The sequence below is a fragment of the Lipophrys pholis genome, assembly GCF_963383615.2.
Source record: "Lipophrys pholis genome assembly, chromosome: 1".
Taxonomy (NCBI): Eukaryota; Metazoa; Chordata; class Actinopteri; order Blenniiformes; family Blenniidae; genus Lipophrys; species Lipophrys pholis.
In genome coordinates this window covers 42900109-42922621 of record NC_137635.1, presented here as the reverse complement: position 1 = coordinate 42922621, position 22513 = coordinate 42900109, and the positions used below count along the sequence as shown (strand labels likewise).

The window sequence follows — 22513 nt, the reverse complement described above, 5'->3', positions numbered from 1 at the left end:
ATATCATAAAGTTATGGCTACCCGTTTTTACTTTATAAACTTTTCTTAACATTTACAAAAATTCTGCTTTTCATGAGGGAAAATTTGAAAATCTCAATTAGAAGTATCATTTTTAAACCTGTTGATTAGAATGATGAATGGTAGGATGAACGATTTCTCTAGTACTTATCTTTTAGCCTCATTTAAAATTGAAAACATTTCTGCTTGTTCCTCATTTGTTTACAAATTTTGAGACTGAAAATAACTGTTGTGTCATAAAACAGAGTAATAAATGTGTTTGAATGATGTCACTGGAAAGTTTGGATTTGAAGCCTAAAGGTCTGAAAGTCTCAGGGTGCGGAGACGGAGAAACAAGTGACGTTATCAGTCCGAGGCGCCTCCTAATCTCCTCGGGGTCACGGGGTCGTAGTTATATTACAGAGATCGCTAGAATTGTGCACCTGAGGCTCTGACCACTTTGCTGGTGGTTGAATTGTGTACATTAAAGCTTCAGCCTAAAACCCCGGCTGCAATCCCTTCAAGTGTATCAGTAGCAGGCACCCAAAAGGCTGGAGGCGGCTAATTGCTTCAATAACATTTAATAATCACTCTGACTTTCAGGTTGTAATCAGTTTGTCACACGAGGAGGAATCAAACTGTTCATTATGTGTTGTTAGGAGGGAAAAGCGATACCTTCCACCCCCCTTAGTGCCCCTCACTCTCCCTGATGGAGAGTTGAACAGGTAACCTCAAGCTTCACCCGCCCCCTCCATCATCATCATCAAAAGCAGCAGCTGCTCTTTGAATCACCATTCATCTCCTGGCACATTGTCCTGCAGTCAGAGAGGGAGGAGGAGACTGTCTGCACCGTCAAAAACACTGAAACATGAGCAGGACAGAAGCCTCGCGGCCTTTGCCAGCAGACACACTCGCATTGCATATATCACACACCAACATCCACCACAGACAGTCACTCAAAGCTGTAATGTGTGTAACACACCACAGTGATCAAGGGTAAATTATTGAATTACTTTCTGCTTATCTAAAGTCTTTAGAGTGTTTAGAATGAAATCTGAAGTTAATACTCAGTTAAATATATGTTCATCAGAGGTTGGTGCACTGAGCATTTACTTTAAAAAGTTTGTACTTTTTTTGAGATGCCTTGTCTGATTCTAGGCTTGTGAGTTTACATATTCTTTTCCATGCATTCTGGATTTTTCTCCTTGTGCCTTCTTCCAGTGTCTCTAAAAAAGTATGTCTACGTGTGACTGTGTCTCTCTGCGTTTGCCCTGTGATGGACTGGTGTCCTGTCTAGGGTGTATCCTGCCTTTTGCCCACAGTCAGCTGGGATCTGATCCAGCTCCCTGCCACCATGAATTGGCTGAAGCTGGCCGGTTGGCTGGGGTGTGAGGTGTTTAAAGACTACACACTGATTAAATGACAGCTGGACAATGGATGTCTAAATAATTTTAGATGTGAATATATGAAATGACACTCAGAAGGTAAAGCAAATTCAAACGCAAGCCAACCAAAACTGTAGTTTCTTACAAACATATGTTAAACATGTGGAAAAAAACACGTTCCTAATATAAGCAGTCAGCTTGGTTGCTTAGATACAAGAACCTTACTCGGAATAATTTGGACATAACTATAAATTCATTATGAGAAACTTAGAATAATGTTTTGTTAATATTTTCCCATTTAAAATATATAATTACAGTTAAAGCTGTGTCATTGAACACTACCTGAAATGGTAACAGCGTACAGAATTATAATATATGAGGATATTTCTGTTCACTTGATGCTGTAACATAACTAGAACAGATTAAATTCATCAAATTCACATTTGGACACATTAGCTTTGTGAATAGCTGTGAAAGACTTTTAGGGGTTTAACTGCTTTTCTCATGCATGGTACAACTTTGTGCACAGCTATTTACCACAAAAGACAAAGATGAACTTACAATATGAATAATTTGTGCTAGCATTGTGTGCAACCTGTACAAAAATGCATTGTACATGTACATTAAATCATGAATCTAACTTTAAGAAAAGGATTCAAAAAACAGTTTGATTTGTAAAGCAATACACTGAAGCGACTCTCGTCAGCCCTTAAAAGAGAATTACTGCCCTGCTACTTTGACTGTGATCAGCCAGAACGAGCTGATTAGGAATTGAAAAGCAAATCAAGAGTTGCCGTCAGAGTTTATTATTCTCTCTGTCTCTTGAAGTGCCGTGGTGGTACACTACTAAAGATATCTATAGCGCATCCACGTTTGACAGCTCCAGTTTTTGAAATGGGAAAACACCAGCCTTCCTTGAGTTTTACTAATGTGTCTCTCTGGCCGCTCAGCACCGACTTCATTCACAAAGAGCAACATCTGCTCTGTTGCTGCTCAGCAGGTGACGTCCATCTCCTGTTACACACAACAGGTGACCAGCGGCCAAACGCTTACAGGCTCACACATAGCCACACACACACATGCAAACAACACTATGTGCACATACACAAATGACGAATAAGTTCATTGCACACGTGATCACCGACAGGATCTTATTTGCATGAGTTCAACCGTCTCCCCGCGAGACTCGGTCGTACCGAAGAGCTGCCTTTCAGAGTCGTGCTCATGGGATAACAAAACTGTCAGGTTTAGGCTTTAGACCTGCAGCTTCTCTGTTGCAGGACAATCGAGGGAGCTGCTTCTCCATAAGACACTCATGAATGAAGGTCACACAAAGTCTCGTGCTGCCGATTCAAACCTTTCTGCACATGATCTGTAATGTTGTTATTTACATCAACTGAAGGAGCTGACCGGGACATTAAAGTGAAACGTGGAAAAAAAAAAGGAGTTAATTAACATTTAAACATTTAAAGTAGGTGCTTTCCTCTTGTTCCTCCTTTCTATTGGTTTTGCACCTGTATACAAAGTACTCGGTGACCACTACATGATGTGAGTTTCACCTATTCTAAAAGCTTTGGCATAGTAATTGTACCAATGTGGTAAAATGCTGAGATAAAAGGTAAGGATTAGGCAAATCTTGTAACCAAAACAGGTGCCATGGCTTATGTTCTGAGCAGGTGATCACAGATAAAAGGGAGAGAGAGGGAAAACGAAAAGGGTGAGCAACTAAAAGAACCAAAAAGAAAAAATATTATTGAAGATGCGTCAAAAGACAGACCAGAAACACAAGGAGACAAAGAAAAAATAAACATGGGATCAAGTGAAAAATAACTATCAAAGGAGCCGCTAAAATGAAATAGGAAACAAAACTGATGATGAAGTGAAAGAAACAAACCAAAAAATGCGGAACAATTTAAAGATTTAAGACGAAAGAGTTAGATATTAACACAAAGACAAATGGGGAGAAAAAAAAACTCATGATGAAAGACCAGAAGAACAAAGGCGAAAGATTTAATGGTACATATAAAATAAAAAAAGAAATAATCAGAACAAAAAGAAATGACAGAAAGGGTGAAAATCATTCACAAAGACTCAAGAGAGCTTAACAGACATAAAAGACACCACAGAGTGGAGATTAGGAATAAAAGAAAAGGCGCAAGGATAAAAGGATAAAAGGATAAAAGGATAAAAAGAGTTTAGGAGAAAACAGGAAAGCAACAGTGAAAAGAAAAATACATTTACAGTTTTATTGAGTTCAACTCGTCAGCAATACAGTGAGAAAAAGTAGATGCTACTGAGATAATACTATCTGTGCTGTTTTGGCATGTGAACATCTGCTGTTGTTGCTCGGTTGGTAGAGCTGGTAGAGTTGAAAACCTGTGGAAGTGCACGTCTTTGTGTAAGACACTGAACCCCAAATTGCTTCTAATGGATGTATTAAAGAAGCGCAGTCTAATACTTGCAACTGAGAGGAGTTTGACCCAAGTTAGACCTGGCTGACCTGCTGTTTACTACCACTCCGATCGCTGTGAAAAACCTCAAAAACGGCGACATGCCGACTCCTCGTGCAACAAACAATTTATTATGTCCAGTGAAAATACAACGGCTGGCCTTCCTATTGAGTCAACAAACAGAGCAGCAAAGACGGCGGTCAAAAACCTACTTGCCCTTCCGGGTCAACATCCTTCACCATGACAGAAAAACTCTAGGCGTGCTCTTTATTACACATATATTAAGTTTATGGTTTTAAAATGATTTCTACACAGGCTGAGATTTGGGACTGGCTTTTATTGAGGTGTGTGGGTTTTACTTTGTTTGGGCTGGAAAGAGTGAGTCACATCAGGCAACCCTGATGCTGACTGACATGGCGTCCATATTTACTCCTGTAAACAGCGTGCCCAGCGTGACTTCACGTCGTTTTCTGCTCATGTGCTTTGGGACCTGAAAACGTCTGGTCCGATCATGTTCACACTGCGGTCTGATCGAGGTTGCGTTTAAAATGTAATGTGAATGATCGCCCAAAGAAAATACGATCCCAGCAAAACATTGGAATTGAGCGTCAAGATCTGCAGTGTGAACGTAGTTTAGGTAAAATCCATTTTGAAATATCATCGGGATAGAAATGCTGAGATAATGCTAAGTGAGTATGCCATGTCGAAAAACTCAACTCAACTCATCTGAGCTTGATAATAAAGATAATATATAGAAGGTAGCATGAGCTGACATTCACAAATAAATGATACAGCTGAGCCCAGGAGGTTGTAAATCATATCGTAATGTGCAAAATAAAAAAAATAGTCAGCCGCAGAGGGTTCTCGTGCAATTACAAATGATTGGGACACGAGATGAGCTAGGACATGTGAGCAATCCGAAGATTTTCACCTGGTGATAGTTAAATGTAATTTGCGATGGAACAACCACCGTCCTCCCGTTGAGAGTTTAGACTGTAAAGTGTGTGTTGCAGGGTCATTAGCTTTGGTGGCCGGCAGGTCCCGCAGACTCCCTGAGTGAATAGAAGCTAAGAGATAAGAATGCCTTAATCTGCCAGTAAATCTTCTGGACAATACGCCAGCTCAACATGACCCTAAATCCCTCAGCGCTCAGGATTGCAGGCCAGCCTCTGGTGGAGACCGTGTGCTACTTGCTGGCGACACAGGAAGTCTTTGTTAAAGCTGTCAGCACAGGAGGGGAATGGAGATTAAATCCACCCAAACAACTTACACAGGTTATTGTTGCGGCTCTGAAGTTGGGGGCTTTGGATAATCAGTGGAATAGATAGCAATTCAACATGGGCTGATACTAAACATTTTGAATTCCGTATTGATATTAAGAACATTTAAAGATACTAACATATATGATCAGGATACATGCACAGCTTTTCTATATTTGATCAGGATGCTTTTCGGTTTGCCTTCATTTTACTGTCCATTGTCTGCATTTAACACTCCACTATATGGGAGTGTAGACGAACAAGGACAGTGAGTGTTTAACAGAGGAGTAGGAATAAAAGCAGAGTTACTTACAGGCCCTTTAAAATTCGTTGTAAATCAGTTTTAGGGGAAAGGTTTTCCATGAAATACCAGTCGATTTTTGTCTCGTTTATCTCTATTTTGCTTTAGAGTTGGGAATCACAATGGGACAGTAGATTCTCATTACTTAACAGACTGATTCATTTGGAGTGTTGATAATAAAACCAAAACATACCTCAACTCACTGTGACCCCCAGTTGTCCTTGAACCTTTTCTATAGCTGCTGTTTTGACAACACATGGATCAAAGACGCGCGGCAGAACCATATGGGGTTTAGAGGGATTTGCTGCATCTTGAGCTGATCCCAAATTATGAGTAGATCTCTTTAAGCCTTTGCTCTCTTGTAGGTGTCAGAGTGAGGTGTGGGAAAGAAGTGAATTATTCTTACAAGGAGAGCCGATGTGTTCTACCTGTATGAGGTTTTACGGTGAACTGAGGAGGGAGAAAACCATTTTGAAACCATGTGGCTAGTTTGAGAAATACTGTTAGTAATATAGTAACTCATGTTACTTGACTCCATCCAAGCACTAGGCGCAATGCAAATTAGGTGAATAATTAAATAGCAACCTGTTTGGGAATAGATCTGTCCAATCATTTATTTGTGTCAGAATCAACTGACAAAAAAAAAAAAATATGTGTGTGGTTTTAAGGAGTCATAATCCACAGGAATCAGATTTGTTCGGTAAGGCTGAGTGTTTCTCACCTGCCCATAGTCGGTGGCAAAGACGGCAACACCGCCGGAGCAGGAGGACACAGTGCTGGGAAGGTACTGCTCATCCTCCCGTAACCACACCCGGTCACCCTGCGGACAAAAGAGACGACATCATCAGGTAAACTGGAGCTTAATGGGTTTCATAAAAAACGAGATCAACAGATCCCCAAACGAGCAAGACATGTTTGTTATAGTGGACACTGCACGTGTGTAAACCACTCAACACTTCATTCTACATTTGTTCTGAGGAATTCAGTGATTTACAGGTTAAAAGCAGAGGTGGAAGGTCAGAGGTTAAGTGTACCAAGAAGATCTTTCAGGTATCTTTCTGTATGGATATTGATCTGGGGTACAGTGAAAGGAACAAAGCTGAACTGGTTAAATTCTATGACTTCCTTGTTTCCAAGTCCCAAAATAAAAGAAATTAAAAAAATGTTTTGAATTCCATTCATAGTGTTTAATATGAAGTAAAGTCAGCCTATTAAGATTTACTTGGAAAATAAGTTTGTTTTTTCCTAAAAGAGTAAATGAGTTGAATCTGTGTCACGACTGATGATTCAGCACGATGTTACTCACTGACGAGAACGACTCCTTTAAAGCTTATGTGGTTTTGGATTCACTTCTTTGCTAATGACAGAGCAAGAACAGGAGTTGATGTTACTTTGACCTTTCTCTGACCAACAGGAGGATTTCCGTTCACCTGAAAGCTGCGTGGTGTCGAGTTTCAGGCGTTTCTACCTGCAGCCAGGCCGCCATCGCCCGGGAGGCCTGTAAACCTGCATGTTTATTGATGCATTTCAGTGGCAGAGCCTGAACACACTTTTATACCTGTTGAGTTTACTGCTTCTGGTCGCTGCAGTGCTTCCCCCCAGGCTAAACAGCTGTATATTGAATCACTTCAATCACCCCCACACTCGCAGTTTGTGGAAAATGTGCAGCAAATTTTGGAGAATTTAGGAAGAAATTCTAAGTTTCAACATTTTTTTAGAGGACTACATGATATTAAAACAAAGTAGACATTGCAGATCATCAATCCACCCATTTTATGGCCTTCAACTGGAAAGCACGATGAAAACAAACTCCAAGCTGCTGAAATACGACTGAGGAGGAGAATCGAGGGACCCTTCAAAAGTAGATTTCCCTCGTAATCGCAAAGCCACATGTGCCACCGTTCATTAGCGTGACAGGCTAATGTTAATGGGAAAAACAACCACTGCGTCTTTGTGGGACGCGCACCCCCCCCCCCCCCCCCCCTCTGAACCAGGCATATGAATGACCTTTGACCTACAAGCCCTCATTCAGACAGAGTCATCCTAGCGCGGTCAGAGGGTGGGCATCTGGGTGGGAAAATAAAGTTAGCAGATGAATGGAGGAAAACACACACACACACACACACACATATGCACACACAGTAAAGCTCAGGTTTGCAGTGTCAGCAATGGATCAGAGGGGAGCCGTGTGTTGTTCTAAGCCTCGCTGCAGAGGGGATTCAGAAGGTATCTCCTTGGGAAATATTAAATGTGACGCTCAGAGCAAACTGACAAAACTTTTCTGTTTTGATCTCGACTCTGCCACATGACGCTGCGGGGGGGTGACACGTTGGCTCTACCTTTGAGTTTAAAAGACAGTTGATCTTACGGTCAAAAATTGATGAAAAAAAGTAGTTTGTTTTCATTTTTGTTGCACATATTTTCTGAACGTTCTTATCCAGTAAAAGAGAAAAAGAAATGGGAGAAACAACAAGAATGTGGTAAAATCAGTGTGTTAATACATAGGAAGGTTTCAGCTGGTGTATACCCTGCCAGGCTCAAAGGATAATCCCGCTCATTTCAAAGAGAAGTGTTTTAATGTTTTAAGTTTTTCATTAACTTTAAACTAACTAAATTATATCTTCTGTACTGTAGTGTTTTTGATAGCAGAACTTAGAATAGCTTCCACATACAAATCACTGTATTATTGGATGTTTTAAAGACTTGCACACTCTGCAAGAAGTAATTGAGACTTATAGGCTTATAGGGGCAAGAGGAGTGGGGAAGTATTAAAGGATTAACAAAACTAGCCTTATCATTTACAATCACAAGAACAAGTATGTGAACTGTGCATCTTTTATTGAATATGTTCTAGCATTGTAATTGCGTTTGTGGTGTTAAGGCCAGTTACTACATATTTGTCTGTACTTATGAGTTCCATATGTTTTGCCACCATTTATACACCATATGATGTAGATGCAATTAATCATTAATTTTGACAATGCAGGCAAATACAAAATGGCCTCTGGAGTAGACGGTGGTTAGCGTCGGGCTCTTTAATGCTTCGAATAGGAGCCACACAAAAGATGATGCTCCATTGTGACGCGCACAAAGAGAAGACGTGTGCTGTTTGCCTGCAGAGGCCATATGGACATTCCTGCTGTGCACCACCAAAGGAATCTGATGCCCCCATCAAGTCTGGGTGAAGAAAAAAAAAAAAAAAAAAAGAAAGAAAGGGGGAGAAGGGTCTCCCTCCTACCATCGGCACACTTTTCAAGACTCCTTTACTACCAAAGACCCCCAACACACACACACACACGCACACACACACAAACACACTCGCATGCATTCATGTTGTTTGCTGGCAGCGTGTGTCCCCCACTTTCTCTCTGCTGAGGGAAGACAAAGAGGCATTCGACAGTGGCACACTATCTTATTGTGCTTTCTCTCCCTCTCTTAATCTACCCTGTCCCCCACTCGCCCGTCTTCTACACACAGACACATGCACACGTACATATATACACACACACTCACATGCTGACCCACAGAGCTACTGGCCCATTGCTAAACTTGGGATCTGTGCCAAAAGCCTTTGATTCACCTCCTTTCCTTCATTCAGCACCACTGATTGCCTGAACTGTGAACATCAAAAGGTCTTGCTTGTATCTGAGGAACCAGGCAGCATATCTTAGTTAATGGATGAAAGCTACACTTCTGTTAAAATGAAGAGGAGCTGACAAAACCAGACTGCACTCGAATGGTAAAGCACAAAAAAAAAAAAAAAAAACCCTGAAGGCTAATGATGTAAAGTATGTCAAGGAAACGGTCTCCTAAAATGGACAAAAAAAAAAAAAAAAAAAAACTGGCACAGCAATAGAAAAAATAGTTTGGCCTCTATGAAATGATTTGCAATCACTTTAGTTTGGTTATAAATCAAATATGGAGACACATCTCGAATGTTCTCATACGGCATCAATAACATATGTTCAGACAAAAATGTTGGGGTAGTGTCTCTTTGGTTCCTACTGAAAAATGTCCATGCATAATCAAATATATAGTACGTGCATGATTGTGCATTAACTTATTCAAATCACCCACCAGTCAGGATCTAAATCTGATGCAACCCAAGTTTAGAAAAAAAAAGAAACTAGAGTAGTGATAAGTGTATCAAAAGTCATATAACCTGATATTCCTAAAATATTTCAATAACTAAACAGCTTTCTGACAAGGCCACCTTAGAACAGAAACTAATGTTGAATAAAGGAGAAAAAGAAAGTATCTACATCTACTTTTTCGCCCCCCAACAATCACCTTGACATGAAAGGAAGTGCGGCCTTGGAGCAGCTAATGTCAACACGTGACCTTCAAGACGCTTAAGGGTCTTGACTGGGACTGGGAACCGGGGATCAAGGCCCAGCTGTTGCACCACAGAGACCTCTGAGCCCCTCATTCCTGTTAAACCTGAGTAAACTCTCTCACACAGCCGACTCAGAGGTGTCAAGAGTCGGATCGACCCGAATATTAAAGATGGGAAAGGAAGTGCCAGGGAATTAGCCTAATCTCACCTGCCTTCTTATGCTAATAGATAACAAACAAGAGTTAAAACTGTTTCGGGGGCTCAATAAAAGCATGCTTTTTTTTTTAAAGAATCTTACCCTGTTCACTCCTATCTTGTCACTGCTGACAGGATTTGATATTTGTGCGTTCCAGTACCATAACCTAGATTGTTAATGATATTTTGACATTTCAAAAACTAACAGGAAGCAAATAAAGTTGACCTGCTTGGTTTTATTCCACATGACAGTGGCACCCAGGAGAGAGTTATTATGACCGTCTAATCGCAAACAAGATTCAACAGCGTGCCAAATATTTCTAGAAGCTTTCATCAAAGGAGACTATTAGTGAACATGTTAACTACACGTGTTAATTAACCAGGAAGAAGCTCCTCTGTGGCTTTTATCTCCAATCTGACACCTCCTCCCAGCCAGAACCAAAACACCAACACAAACCTCACGCCCCGGAAGCCTCGGGAGTAAAAATGAAGCAGTGACCCGTCTCCTGCGCGTATTTTCCCTGCGTAACCTCGACATGTGTGGCTAATGCTCGCTCTGCGGGGTGCGGGAGGGGGGCAAGCTGGGAGAACGGGGATCTGTTGTGCTGGGAGCGTTCGTACGCCATCAGGGTCGGGAATGAGCAGCTGTCTTGTTGGGAGATTCCACTTCCTCTCCTTTAACAAACCAAGTCTTGTCCTCAACCACAGCCTTCCCCTCTATCAGACTTTTCAATGAGAGCGCCTGTCAAGTTTTCTTCCTCCTCCCATGACTCCTGCAACTGTTGGCATGTCCTCTGAAAAATGACCCACCGCAGGTCTTTGCAGACAATTGGAGATATTTGTTGTGTCCTGAATTTATCCGTCAGACTTAAGGCTACTGCCACCTGAAACTTAAAGCTTGCAAAGGAATGAAAACGCAGCCTTGAAACTACATACAAAGTTACGCTGTGCCGCTCTTGCTCCATCAAGGCTCTGAGCACCACGTTGTGATGAACTTTCACCTCATCCACACCAGTTGTGCAGTAAAACGGGCACATCCCCAACAGCTGCAGTCCTCCATCAGTCTCTGCATCAAACCTAAGACATCCCATCACAACCACAGCACTGCTGTAAACCCAGATGCTCATGAAAGTTCGCATGCTTGTGGTGTAAAGATAGTCATTTTACGAGCTAAGATTATGACTGGGAAAAGACACGGACGGCTGAGTTATCCAAACTTCAAGGGGAAACACACACTAAAAAAAGTCATTTCTTTACTAGATGTAAGAATATGATCAGACAAAACCCTAAAATATGTTGGAGAGAAACTAAAATGTTTGTAAAAAATGTGTATCTTTCTGCAGTAGGACTCAAATTCATAGTGATACCTTCATCAATACACTTTCTAAAATTGTCACCATCTGATGCAGCGCGGCATCACAACAGAAGTGTCCCAACTGATATCGCCATTCCCACCAGCACAACTGCAAGTTCCCCCTCCGTCAGTGGAGCAGAATACCAGCTTCTTGTTTTTACCAGGCCCACATGATCATCACGCCGAATACCTCAAACATCGCACAGACAACAAAGGTTGTGTTTGAAAAGAAAAAGACCATATAGTGGCGACTTCTGAAAGAGCCATTTGATTTCTTTAAAGGCGATACGAAGACAAACATCAGTTCAGAACCTTTTATCTCGTGTTTAAAAGGTTTCTGCTCTTAAAGTCTTGATCTCGACCATCTGGGTGCAGGTGTGCTTGGTGCTTCTACTTCATTTGATGACGCCTGGAACTTCATCAGAAGTGGATCTTATTCCTGCAAGTTCAGTTTCCAGCCTTTCATTGCTCATAGATGCAAAAGTCACTTATGCAAGGAAACTCTTGCCAAATGTGAAGAATAAAGCTCCTCATTCATTCTATAGACGGACAACAGTGGTATTTTTTTGGGGGGCATTTATTCTGCAAGTCAACATAGCATTTTGAATTCTTTATAGACAGAAGTAGTTTTACATTAAAAGTTAACCGCGTCTGTGTCATGAACTAACCCATGAGCCAATCACACATTGAGAGCAGACATCATATAAAAGCACAAGTTGAACTATGTGAAGAAGTTGGAGCTTCATTTCTTCATTTATTACTCTGCTATGTAAAAATATATAAGTAGCTGCTTTTCTTATTTTAACACTTTGAACTCCAATCCTGTTTATGATAGAAAAATGATCAAACTAAGATAACAAAATGCAAAGAAATAGGGGTTTGTTTACATGAAACAGTCATTACAGAGGCCCTAAGAGCTTCTGTTGTATGTCCAATCGTAGACAAGAGTCACCCAGATGTCACACTTCAATGACATGAGCTGGTCTGTGCCTTCAAAACACCAATTCCAATTCCACAGCCACAAAATCTAAATATATACACTTAATGTAGCAGTGAGAGGGTTAAGTAAAAGAAAGCCTGAGAATATGAGATCCGATTAAATCTAGTCCAGACCAGTACACGTTTACATCATGGAGGCCAAACACACTTTTATCATGCGTCTGTTCTGCAGGTACTGATGTTTTCCTGCAGGTCGTGGCTGTCGCTTTGGGCCGGATCAACGCTTTTGTTTTGTTTTGGCCTTCACCAGATAAATTCCAACCAACTGACTGGCTGAGCTAATTATTAGCTTTTTATGACCGAGGTTAAAGTGAGTAACCGTCCACTCCCATGATTACCTGTGTGTATGTTTGAAAACGGTTCTCACTCTCATCAAGAGCCAATAGGAAGCAAAAAGACAGATGTGTTTTTGGTTTAAGAGCATTTTTTTGTGTCAGACAGATAATTTTTCAGAAAATGCTCCTGTTTGAATTGACTGATGGCAACCGTTGAGTCTGAAGAGACATTTTCTGACTTCTGCAATCTGCCGAGTGTGAAGAAATATGTACATTTATCTGTTGTTTCAGAACTAAATTTACCTCTAATTGTGAAAGAGATTTTGCAAGAATAGCAAAAGAATTTGGATTTTAAAGGCAAAGAGAAAAGTAAATACGTTCGGTGCGCTCCCCTGTGATGATGGTGATTGACAGCACAATAGGAACAATGCACACACTGGTGTTTAGTGGGAAACTGCCGTCTGGAGAATGCAGTCAGGAGGAAGTCCACGAGTGCAAATTGACCTTGAACCTTTGCCAGCATGTGGGCGCAGACCAATCACCTCACAAAGCTTTTGTGGCGTACCAATCAACACAAGTTCAGCAGCACAAATTATTTAGATTTGAAAGCCCGGACACAGAGTGCAGGGAGGGGATTGTGGGAACGGGTTATCTTGCTATGTTGACTTTTCTGAGTCTGGGAAAGCTTGTCTTTAACACACACAGGCACACACGCACGCACATACACACGCACACACACACAAAACAAACACAAAGACAACAATGTATGACTAAATTCAAGTATACAAACACATATACAGAAAAGTGAACTAATTCATCTGTTCATACGACACACAGTTAAAGCAACATGCTCACCATGCCAATGAAACGCCACAAACTCACGACTCCAGTCGCAAATCAAACTGACCAATTTCAGATTTAAAGGTACAGTGGCAAAGGTCAGCTGCCCAGGTCAGGTAGCAGTTTAAAGTTTGCGGGCATCACCAGCAAAATCAGTGAGTGTCTGAACTAAAGCTGCACAGTATCAAGTGAACATGTAATAATCTGTGGATTCTAATAATGATGTAATTTTCAATGTATGATGTTTATATCATCATACCTTGATATAAACACCATTCTTCTGAAAAACAGTGCTCTTTTTCTTGCCCCTATCTTACAGCATCTGGGTTTCCCTCTGGGAGCGCTTCAGCAGGTTTTTGCTCGAATTGTTTTTTGTAATTGTTTTGTTATTTTTTCTGCACTGTTGCCACTAAATATGAACTAATTAGGGCAGTTGATAAAAATGTCTTAGTTATTTTCCCAATTTCTGTCAATTCTGCACAGGGTTCTGTAATTTCTAATTTAGAGAGAATTAATGAATACTAGAAAACATTTATAGCAGTAAAGTCAACGTTTTGTGACGCGCACATTATATTAAGCATGTTTATATTCCAAATAGGATAAATCTGCAGTATACTGAGCAGCCGTACTCTGGGCACAAGCATTTGGATCAACATCTTTTATTATAAACTACAAAGCTAAAAGTACCCATGATGAAACTATGGTACATTGACTTTGCATTTGCCCTTTGCGAGAACTGAAAATGAAAAGTTAAAGCTTGCACAGAATATTCACACAAGCAATACATTCAAAAATTTTGTGATATTAGCTTTCACTATTTTGATGTAAAGAAAGTTGAGGTTTAATGACTCGTCCTGTCCTGCTGTTTTCTGCTGTTGTGGCAGCTTATCTGTCGAAAGCAAGCTTCTTTAGTCCACTCCAGACTGAAGTCCACATTTTCAAATTGTCTTTGAATCTGATGGCAAACATTTTCTCGCGGGAGGAAAACAGTTTTGCTTGAGATGTAGGATGTAGCATACCTGGGTCAGTTGTTCTGGATAAAATACTTAATCTCCTCCAGTTAATGACGTCTATTGGCGCCTCGATCCACGGTGATTTCACCTCATCTGTTATCATGGCCTTTATTTACCATCTGCCTTTACTTCAGCTTACACTTATTAAATTTCCAGACCTTAATGCACCTTAATTGGATGTTGCATACCGCTTAACCACCCAGCACTGTGAGCGTTGCCACGTATTACCCTCTGCAGAGTACTGGTATTCATGCTACATGACATGTAATTTTCTTCAGAGGGGAAAGGGAGACTTTCCAAACTGTAATGTAAAGTGAGTGCGAGCAGTGGGATATATATTAAAAAAAAAAAAAAACACCACACAAACTGCTCCCTCATGATCCGCTATCTCCTAAATACAGAGCAAGGATATTAGTTGATCGATACTTGTCAAGAAAGTCATGCTATATTAAGTGTGATATAGACAGCTAAGATGAAGGACTGTGGCAGCGAACCTCAAAGTTATCAAACCCTTGCAGAGGGATTTTCACAATTGGATTGAGATAAAAATGTTTAGTGATTCTATAGAAGTATTCTGCAAAAGCGATATTAACTAACAATGTTGCAAAGGTTGAACAAGAAAGGTTTGTTGTTACAGCCTTATCTCAGGGAGTCACTTGTAAGCAACACCCTTTTATACATTGGTAAAGTTTCAAATATCTCATTTTGAAATTTCAATTATTTGGTTGGCTCACGGAAGAAAACATTAAGATCATGACGAAAATGATTAGCCAGTGTTGTAAACAGATTTCATTACAGAAATGTGTCGAAATAGGAGCTCACTTCACATCCTGAAGTGATCTCAGAAAAACTCAGTGCTTCTCCAGCTCAAAGACAAAATCCAGTGAAACCACGATTATGTGTTGTCAGTGGTTTGGAGCAGCACATGCATAGTGTTATGTATAAGGGGTGTTTTAATTAGTCCTTTTAGAATGTTTTTTTTCATGTGGCGTTTCACTGTTGATGGTTGCTACCTTCCTTGGCCTCTCCATAGCGATCAGCCTATAACAGTAGTTTCCACCAGCACCAGCACCAGTTACAGTTATTGTGAACCTGGGCCATGATCAACCAGGCGTGGATATCACATTTATGATCCATGTATTTGAATTCGCAAACGTTTTACACTAGATTTCCTTCCTCATACAAGCCTCTCTCTGCATCCGGGCTTGGGACTGCCACTAATGCTCCACTGGCTCGATTTAGGCGTTTTATATTGCCAATACTGGGAGTGGAACCAAGTCCTCCGGGTTCCCGTACAGACACGCAAACCCTGCCATCGAAATGAGTACAGCATGTTAGGCTGATGTAAAGGCCACAGGGTCATAAAAACACAAAGGGAGAAGATTTACTCTTCAATATAACGTAGAGCAGCCAGCCTGCCTCTCGTCTGAAGCTCCTTGTTTTGGCTGCGGTACAACAGAACCAAATCATAGTCTAATCACACACACTGGGAAACAGAAAACAAAATTGTTCCAGCTTTTCTGATGGAAAGTTTAATGTGAAACACGGCTGTTCACTGTTTTAGTGTTGAATGAAACCATGAAGGGGGCTCTGCAGCCACATCCGGATTATTCTTAGCTTTTCTTTTTTAAATCCAGTGGAAGATGTCTTTGTTGTTACATCAAAGCCTGTTGGAGATCAAGTTTCAATCAGTTTTGATGAAAATAACTTGTGTATCATCCCAAATAAAATCAATTTATTTTCAGTAGTTTTTCCAGAGAAAGAAGCGACATTTCTGTCATTTGATTCAAAGTTGGATCCTTTCGTCTCCCGCCAACATACTGCATGTATGAAATGACTGGGAAAAAAAAAAAAGCTTCAGTAGGCACTCACAAGGCTTTTCAGTGTTTATAGGAAGAACAAAACAAACTACTGCACTGCAGTCTTTCGTTGGGTCGATTGCTTATGAGAGGACTGCCGACGATGATAGACGAAGAAGAACTGTGGTTGTCGCACTGGGATACAAACAGTGTACACCCACATGTGAACGCAGCGACTCTGCACACAGACGCACATGCTGTCGATGATCTGTGACTAATTGCTATCACATGAACATGTAAAGTAGCTGCCTGGAGAAACACAGGGACTGGACTGACTTTAAAGTTTTCATGGACCACGATACTGGGACTACAGGCTTTTTCCCCCCCTCCCGTCAAATCTCTGGGTTTTCTTACTATCCACTAAACTTTTGTAAACGTATTCTACTTCACATGCAGCCATGAGTTATGATGCAACATTATTTAGCTGAATCTTCTTTCTTGATTGCTTTACATCATTTTCATGCCAATATTTTGTTTTCTTTCCTGTTTACATCCATACTTTTGAGTACCTGAACACAAGACGACATGCAAAAGTCGATGAATGTGTTTGCACACAAGACATTACTGCAATAGGACTAAAGATTGAATAGATGGATAATATTGCACGAATATGTCTTAAAAACTATAGATTTACAGCAAATAAACATGCATATGTTACTTTTTATCTGGAGTGTAATGGCCTTTCTACAGTTCCAGTAAAGGAAGAGTGAAATGTGCACACTGCAGTGTGTGATTTCTTATATTCTGTGCAACATGACTATAGAAAGACCGCAAATGTACATTATTCATAACCTGTGGTGTGCTATTGCATAATGTGGCTACTTTATTGTGAAGTTACAACGTCTCCAGACAAAACCTGTGAATCAAGTTAAAATGAATGCACAATTCATCTCGCTGCTTGTGTGCTCTATTTAACACTGTATCCTGTCACAGCCCAAATTCCCTGTTCCACCTTACCTCGCCCTAAAGGGTACTGGGATGCCTTTGCAAAGCTAACTATATAATGTATGATAAATGATTTATTCTTTGACATATTATTTGGCTGAATTGTAAACTATGGCAGCAAATATGCTGCAACAAAGCGGGCACAGAACTGCAGTACCTCTGAGACTAGATCCTAGAGGGGTCACTGTTGAAACGCCTTTGTCTGAATTACACTTGCTCAGCTGCTGTGGGTCACCGCAGTGAAAAAGCTGAACCACTATGCCAGGAAAGTGAAATTAAAATAACATGTTATGCCCAAAGCTGACATCGCATTCTAAACCCACAAAAAATAGCTTATAGCTTCAGTTACTGTTTTCATACGACAAGATGTCTCTCAATAATTTTTGTTCGAATGGTTGATGAGACCTGAGATGAGAGATGGCCGTTAAACTAGAAACTGTGAGATCTATGATGTAAAAGCCATATGAACCACTTCCATTCAGCAGACAGATTTACAACTGTAACAACCTGAAGCTTTTTGGACTTACTGACAGCAGCACAAGTACACAACAGTATGAACCAAGTGCAGTTAAAGCAGCACGCTGAAGAGAATTTCCGACTGACCAGTCAGCCTGCGTTCACTCAGGAACATCAGCTCAATATTGCTCATACCGCTGAGAAACCGTAAGCATTCATCCTAAACCTCCATCCTTCACCGACCACAGGATCAACTTAGAGCAAGGTTCTCTTCTCCTTCACCTAATTTAGAAATGACATCACCACCAGCCCAGCGGCTCTGTGGTTGGAATATTTTTAGTGTTCAGACTCGGCGTGGAGATGGTCAACGTTTAGAGAGCGAGTATGTGGTTTTGAATTTTCTCTGTTTTGTTTGTTTCCCTTGAGGCAAAGGTGAGTGGGAGTTCACACAGGGACAGCTGACTCAGACCAAGTCTTCCCAGCCAGAAGTGAGCTGCATTTAACACATAATCAACTTGTTGCTAAGGGTGGTAACATAATTTACACTTTTTCCCCCACTTGGTATATGTTTCTCCTATCCACACCCACCTCTAAAACAGCTCCTAAAATCAACCATAATCCAGCCAGAGAGTCACAGTACACTTGGCACAAAGTCATTATGGGTGAGGTGGAGTGAAAACTTTAAAATGCAGAGTCAAAAGATATTGTTATTTTGTAGCAATGCTACAACTTATTTCAATTTCAATGTTTTCAGGGAGGGGTTACCAAAGCAGATCATCGTCTCCTTGTTCCTCCATCAAAGCAGGTCCTCCCCACTTCATCCACGAACCTCCATCTTCAGCCTCCTGTTCTCTACATAGCAATCATACATGACAAAACTATCTGACTCTTTGTCTCTCTCACCATCCTACCAAACAGTTCAAGATGAGCTGAGCTACTGATGCACTCAGTTTTAACCGTCTCAGTCCCAGCGTGAAACTGAACATCCTCAACGTTACCAGTTCACCCTGCCTGTACTTTCTCTAACACAAAACTGTCGATTCTAAAAATGCAAAGCTGCAACGCAAACCCGTAAGACTTATTTATCATTTTCTACCACACAAGTGATCCATCCAGCCAACACTGGGCAGAGTAGAGAGTATAACCAACAACTCAATTACACACCGACACTTAAAGTCAAACTCGTGTCTTGAGTTTAACTAACAAAGGATAACTTTAGATAAAAAGCAGGGATATTACTGCAGTAAAAAGCAAATGAGTTTCACTTACAAAGTGGGATTTCCTCACTTTTTAAAGTGGTCTCAAAGCACACAGTCAGACCTTGCTTGGCAATGGTTGCAATGCATAGTCACTCAAGGGCACTCTGTAGCATTGTCATTTTATATGAGCTGCTCATAGTGAGATTGTACCTCAAAAGCTTGAACTGTGACATTTTCATTTTGCTCTGAAAACACTAAGAGTAGATATTTCAGACAGCAGTTGACATTTTAAACATTGTTTGCATAAAAGCCTGGCAAAAGTCAGAAACAAACATGTTAACTGGAAAAATGGGGGAACAAATATGGATGTTTAATAATATAAAAGCAGCATGTTTATAAAATAGTGTTTGATTTAGAAATACTTTAAATGATCTTTGTATCCTGTTTCACTCAGATCTATTTTCTGCTGGGTTCACTGTGTGCCATGACATTAAAATCCTCCAGCAGGATATTAAGATATCATTCCAGTAGTCCCGTTTTACCTCGAGTAGCTGTGTGAAATACAAAATCGATATGGTATGACAGTCAAGGACAGGAAGAACAGAAATAAAAAGCAACATGAAAAATAAAACAAGCAAAGTGAAAGCTTTCACAGGTTTCATTAAGGTTAAAAGCGGTTCCAAATCACGCTGATTAGCACCTCATAAATGTCATGAGCCACAGCAATTAAAGATAAACAAGAGCTCGAAAGGAATTCAACCCCATAGAACACCTGGTAGATGTGAATTATTAACAGGGTAGTTGTGAGAGAGGCCACGGGTCAGATCATGAAGCACACTCTGGTGTCAGAGTGGGTGTGAGCAGAGGTGTTGACTGGAGACCGCAGAGGAAGCAGCTGCTCATCAGCACGCTGTCCTCCTGTCACCGTCAGGGTTATCAAGACATGCAGTACAAGCACAAAGACAAAAGAGCGAGCGTATCCACCAGCTGATGAAGCCAGAGCAGACTGAGAACGCTTCAATTAAAAAGTCAGCTCACTCAAATTAGAAATACATATTTTCTCAAAGTGAAACTACAGACGGCACGTTCCCACACTGTACACAAAACTTCAGAGATGTAAAGTTCTGGGATATGACGCTCCCAGTGTTCCTCCTCAGCTGCTTAGTGGATAATTAAAAGGCATTTCACTGAAGACCTGGAGAGCAGCTGTAGGGTGGATCTATGCGAGTTTGCAGCTGACTTCGGAGAGACTTGAAACCTCTTTTGGTTGAACGGCTATCAAACCGCCGGGGGGGGGGGGTTCTCTCGCTGCTCCAAGAAGAGCTGAGGGCAAGAAATGGTCACTGGCTGGGCTGGGCACCGGAAATACGACAGAGAGCAGGGCCAGAGAGTAATGCTGTCAATGTGAAATGTGTGTGTCGGCAAATACACACACATGCTCACAAATGAGTCTAAAGGAGTCGAACCTCCTTTAAAATGTTGGGAGAAAATGTAGATCTAGAGATTAGGGATGCAAGCTTATGTTCGGAGGTTCATAGGTTCAAATCCGACTGCCTAATAGTTATTACTGTGGTTGTAACCATGGGTGGTTTGGGGCCGAACACCTAACATCTCTCATGTTTTTCCTTTGTTTACGGAGTTTAAGCACTTTGAGATTCACTAATGTAAAGTGCAATACAAACAAAATGCATTATTAGGATTATAATTATGATTATTATTATTATTAGTTGCCAGATTACTGACAAACAGCTGATGTGAAAGAGAGAAGTCGCTGCAGCTCAGACAACAGCTGAAGTTTGACATTAATCATCAGTCGGACACACATTTACTTGGCCTGCCTCATTTGTCTTACTACTGACCACACTGACTAGAATGCAAAGTTCAATTGCACAATTTGTAAATGTATAGACATCTTGTGGCAGTGAATTTTTATTATTATTCTGCCTACATGTTGGTAGGCAGAGTGCAATTCAGATTCGTGTGTAGTGACTTAAATAACAGTTTTCTCTCATGGTAGCACAGTCATTATTATAGGACATTTACTTTCTCATCTCCCATCTGCAGGTGAATGCCGTCCAACTTGTGATCATCTATCACTCTTACAAGCCTGAAAATCATCCCATGTGGCGTTTGCACTTTGACATGTTCAGCTGGAGTCACAGCAAATGAGGCGTAGAGGAATTCTGCAGTTGCTGTCAGCCCATCACTGTAAAATAATAACACTGCAGGTCCAGACGAGCTTCCACAACTTTATGTCATTCTTTTTACACGATAAATCTGGTCACTCATTCATCCATAACATTTTGCTCGTGGCCACCTGAATGTCTGAACATGTTAGGCTGAAGTCTTCCTGGAAGAATTTGTAAGATCGAGTGAGGTTGAACCGCCTGATGGACGGGAGAGCCACATCCAGCAGATCTGACCTCGACAAGATCAAAACAAAGAAGAGACTTCAGCTTTTTGTTGTTATTGTGTGTCAAACTCCAGTGTGACTGTGTATGGGTTCTACTGTATTTAGGTTCCCAGAGCATCTTCCTATAATTTACACTCTTCATTTTAATACTTGTGAGACAAGCATAAACATGCATTATGGGCTTTCTTAAGCTGAATTTATAAGCATCACTCTACAAAGTGTGTTTGATTAAAATCATTTGAGTCTTTCTGTGTGAACATGATAACAACGGCTTCTCAACAGACCGCTTTGAATTTGCTTTATATGTTATGTAAATGATACCAATCAAGCAGAAATTAATGAGCAAAGCTTTAAGCTACTACTTTAAAAGAAGACATGTTGTAAAACAATTTCTGTAAATGTCAAGCACCATGCATGGAAATCTTTGTGGTAATTTTTAAAAGCATTTCTGGGCTCGCCATGCTCCCGACAAAGATTGTTAATTCCCAAGCTTGGTCATTTCATCTCATCTTATTTTCAAGCTTTCTTTTTAAGGCATTGTTGTCAATAAAAGTAAAAAAAAAAAAAGAAGAAAGGTCGGATAGAAACTGTAGGGTGCTAGTTTGGATTTACATGTGTGTCATCTATAACACATACTGTATGGAGCAAATCCAATTGTGTTTGATGTGGAATAAGAAACATTTCTCAATAGTTTTATTCCTGCATCATAACAACCCTACTTTAGCAAACCAATTGAAAGCATGATCGTTTATGAAAATCGATGGCACTGTAACATAAAATGCAGAAGCAATGGAACCATTCACCCAAAGGGAAATAATCTTGACCCGTTTTTAATTTTGAGCTGCCATCATGCACAATGACATGATAACCAGTAAGCAAACATTTCCCCATCTCCAGTTCCATCAGCTAACACACCTTGAAATATTTATCTATTAGAGCCTATTCATGAAAACTTGATGACAGAGAGTATTTGTTTCCTTGCACTTCCTGCGTGCTGCTGATGAGTATTTGAGTCATGTGGCCTCATTAACTAGTCAATAGCCATCATTATGTTATTCTGGTAACTCGCTCGGGCAACTAACACTTGATTCACTTCGTGACATTGTGCATTGACGAGGCTGTTATTTATGACTCATTTGTTCAGTGTTCATGGTCAAACTACAGACTATCACAGAGATGGATAAAGTCCTCATGACACGGTACTGTCTTTTTCGTGCCACACTATATGTAAAAACAT

General features: G+C 40.7%; 1 protein-coding gene across 1 annotated transcript in view; it reads right to left on the bottom strand.

Moving 5' to 3' along the window:
* Positions 1-22513, bottom strand: part of myo10 (myosin X) — a 106533-nt gene that overhangs the window by 67359 nt on the left and 16661 nt on the right. Inside the window, exon 2 of the mRNA XM_080466369.1 lies at positions 6114-6212. Coding sequence (XP_080322495.1) covers positions 6114-6212 — 99 coding nt within the window. The remainder of the gene's footprint in view (positions 1-6113; positions 6213-22513) is intronic.